The following is a 3,727-nucleotide window of genomic DNA, read 5'->3' on the forward strand; positions in this document are numbered from 1 at the left end:
TCCCCGAAACGGGGCCCGACCCCGCGTCTCCTGCATCGGCAGGCGGACTCTCAAGCACTGCGCCACCAGGGAAGCCCCCTGTCATCACTTTGATTGAATTATGAGATGGCTGAGTGCCCTCAGTATCACTGTCCCCATTATACAGATGGAGAAACAGAGGCTCCAGCCACCTATGGCTGTACAGCTGGAATTAGGGGAGCTGGGTCTACCCTCCCACCCAGAGTCACAAATGGAGCCCTGCAGAAACACCCCCACGATGGAGAAGAAATCCCCACATCCACACCTGTAAGACCAGCCAGCGGGTGAAAAAGATGGAAGAAACAGAGAAGCAAAGTGAGAGGGTTTTGTTCTGATATTCACCTTGTACCCAATTGCCACAACGTCCAGATACCAACTTGTATGTCTTTCCTTCCCTTTTAATACTTTTACTTACACGAATTAGACATATTCATTGGCAAGAGACAACACAGGTAAACAAAGTAAATGGCTAAGGAAAAATTCTCTATATTCGCACTCATTTGGGGGACTGGGACTCAGCCCCTTGTTTTGCTGCTCCTGGGCTCCCCCCAGTCCTGCGCTGCTCTGCAGGCAGGCGGGGCCCCAGTGCGGGGCCAGCCTTGTCTTTTGTTTTTTGCCTTTTCTTTGTTTTTCTTGGTTGCGTTGGGTCTTCATTGCTGTGCGCGGCTTTCTCTTGTTGCGATGAGCTGGGGCTACTCTTCGTTGCGGTGCGTGGGCTTCTCATTGCGGTGGCCTCTCTTGTTGTGGAGCACGGGCTCTAGGCACGTGGGTTTCAGTAGTTCTGGCACTCGAGCTCAGTAATTGTGGCTCTTGGGCTCTAGAGCGCAGGCTCAGTAGTTGTGGTGCACGGCCTTAGTTGCTCCGCGGCATGTGGGATCTTCCCGGACCAGGGCTGAAACCCGTGTCCCCTGCATTGGCAGGTGGATTCTTGACCACTGTGCCACCAGGGAAGTCCCAGCCTTGTTTTTATCTTTCCTCTGTCCCTCTGGCCTCCCAAAGACCTGCTTCACACCAGAGAATTCTTGTGGCTGACAATCACCTGCTCCAACCGTCCCCAGGCACTCTGTGGGGTTTCACTTCCCCTGGCCTCCCTCAGCCCAATAACCACAGCCTTGCTACTCACACAGCCAGAGGAATTCCCATCAGGGAAAGTGCCTTAGTCTGGGAGGACTCAGGGACTGACAGCCCAGCCAGCGGCCTCCCAGGAAAGCAGGGATCCCAGCCTGCGGGGCTGAAAGAGCTCCACATGCCTGGTTGCCCCCTCCTCTCCCCTTCATGCCCTCCACCCCCAGTCCAACTCATGCCTCCCCAGCTCCAGTCTAATCCTAGTGGTAGCCTCTGACTGACCTCCCCGCCTCCTCTTGCCCCCATCAGGGCCTCAACTCTGATTACAGTCTCCCCACTTGCTCCCCACGGCCTCAGCAGAAAGTGCAAGCTCCCAGCCTGGCCCCCAAGAAACCTATGATCCAGCCCCAAACACCCTTTTAGAATAAATTGCCGCTTCCCCCAGCTCCTCTCCTGATCAGAGCATGCCCTTTGGCCCCATGTGCTCTGGCTCAGGCTGACCCCTCTCTCTGAACGCCCTTGCCTGACCCCATTCCCTGCTTTACCGATTTTTTCAGCCTTCAAGACCCAAACCATATGCCCCTCCTCTGTGAATTCTGTCGGAACCCTCAGTTTTTCATCCTGGGGCTGCCCAAATGATGCTCTCCCGAGTCTGTCCTGGATTAGAGCCACTTTCACATGTGTCCTGTATGCCTCTGAGCTCCTCGAGGACAGACACACCCACTGGGTGTGTGCAACCCTAGTCCCATTCATTCCACAGCTGCGTAACTGATGAATCCATATCCTGGCCTCGGAGGAGGGCCCCACCTGCTGCAAGCACCTCCTCGGAGCTCCCCAGACTCCTCTGTCCCACTGCCCCATGAGGCTCATTCCTGAGTTCAGGAGCTACAAGGTTGACTTCCCCTCCCCTGGGTCCCCAAGGCCCACCAGAGGGTCCGCAAGGCCCATAGTGCTCAGTCAATCTTGAATGAATCCACGATCAAGAGAGAAAAGACTGAATCTTGAATGAATGAATGGACAAATAAATAAGTCCATGTGTGAGTGACATGATGACACAGCAGATTGATCCCTGGGGCCTACAGGAAGGAAGACAGAATGTGCAAAATTTGCACGCAGCCTGATGCCCCAGAAACAACCAGCCAGCTAGTTCTTGCTTGGGAGCAGGGCCAGGCCACCCTATCCTCCACGACCTCACCCCGACATTCCACCCAGAACCACCAGGCATTTGCCCGAGGCTCAGTCCTCCCTGCTGTCCTCACCCACCCACCACCACTGTGCACCCACACCTGGGTGCATATACAGTTTGGGGCTGGACTGGGAACTCATTTGGCCCTCCCCCATTTCAGGCCGGGCTGAAACCAGGCAGGCGGTAAGAATAGCAGGGATGTGCTGCACAAGAAGAAAGTCTGCTGGACAGAAGGCCGCTGTGGGTACACAGCGCCGGCTGGTGGCAGGGCAGCCAGCAGGTAGATGGGCAAGTGCCACCCAGGATGCCCGTCCCCTTCCTCACCTGCAATGATGAACCAGTTCATGTAGTTCAGGAGGTTAATGTAGCACAGCACGGCCGCGGCCACGTAAGCTCTCCAGCGGGGCAGGCTCCAGGGGGTGCGCGTGGATGGACAGGGGCACGGACCGGAGCCCGTGGCCCCTGAGTGCCCGCCTGGCCCCGGGGACCAGCCCTGAAGCCCCTCGGGCCCAGGTTCCCTGCACTCCGCAGACATGCCCCCAGCCTTGCCAGCCTGCAGCTCCCACCCCGGGATGGGTGCCGGGGTAAAGACGCATCAGCTCTGCACCAAGTCACTTCCTGTGGGCTCCCAGCCTCCCAACCTCAAAGCAGCTGCCCTAACCGCTCGGTATCTTACTGCAGGTCTCTACTGAGCCCAGTGCAGCCTCGAAGGTGAGATTTCACCATCCAGCCCCTGAGGCCTGCTGGGAGGAAGAGAGCTCCTGGCCTCACCACCCAGGGTGGCTGGTCCTTTTGACCTAGCCTGGGGCTATGGTAGCAGCCGTGAGAAAGAGAAGCTTTGCAGGACAGGAAATGAGACGAGTCTCCCAGAGTCCCACTCGCTGTGGGAAGGTCTGGCTGCCACACAAGAGATGGGCTGTGAATGAGGGACTCAAACCCGGGTCAGATCAGGAAGGCTGGGTGTTGGCCAGGACAGCGACACTGGACTGGACCGGAAGCGGAGGCTAACCTGCTCCTGCGTAATGTCCTAACCGGAGAAACAAAGACAGTGAGGGGCGGCCAACAGGAAGGCAGCCTGTGGGCAAAACTCAACATTGGATGTGAAGTTTAGGGGGAGATTTTTGATGAGGGGAAAGATATTGGCATGCTCTTAAAGTGTCTCTACAGATTGTTTATTAGTAGCAGATAGGGGGGAGGGTGAGGATACAGGAGGAGAATCAGGCAACACCTTGACCAAAGGATTAAAACAGCATCACCGGGCTTCCCTGGTGGCGCAGTGGTTGCGAGTCCGCCTGCCGATGCAGAGGACGCGGGTTCGTGCCCCGGTCCGGGAGGATCCCACGTGCCGCGGAGCGGCTGGGCCCGTGAGCCGTGGCCGCTGAGCCTGCGCGTCCGGAGCCTGTGCTCCGCGGCGGAGGAGGCCACGACGGTGAGAGGCCCGCGTACCGCAAAAAAAAA

The 3,727-nt window shown here is 57.4% G+C and overlaps 1 protein-coding gene across 1 annotated transcript in view; it reads right to left on the bottom strand.

Moving 5' to 3' along the window:
* The window catches only part of SPNS3 (SPNS lysolipid transporter 3, sphingosine-1-phosphate (putative)), a 45,325-nt gene extending 42,518 nt beyond the window's left edge, over positions 1-2,807 (bottom strand). The window contains exon 1 of the mRNA XM_007451608.1: positions 2,594-2,807. Within this exon, the coding sequence (XP_007451670.1) occupies positions 2,594-2,804 (211 nt within the window). The 5' untranslated portion in view covers positions 2,805-2,807. The remainder of the gene's footprint in view (positions 1-2,593) is intronic.
* Positions 2,808-3,727: the final 920 nt, after the last annotated feature.

Source organism: Lipotes vexillifer, unplaced genomic scaffold, assembly GCF_000442215.2.
Source record: "Lipotes vexillifer unplaced genomic scaffold, Lipotes_vexillifer_v1.1 scaffold126, whole genome shotgun sequence".
NCBI lineage: Eukaryota > Metazoa > Chordata > Mammalia > Artiodactyla > Lipotidae > Lipotes > Lipotes vexillifer.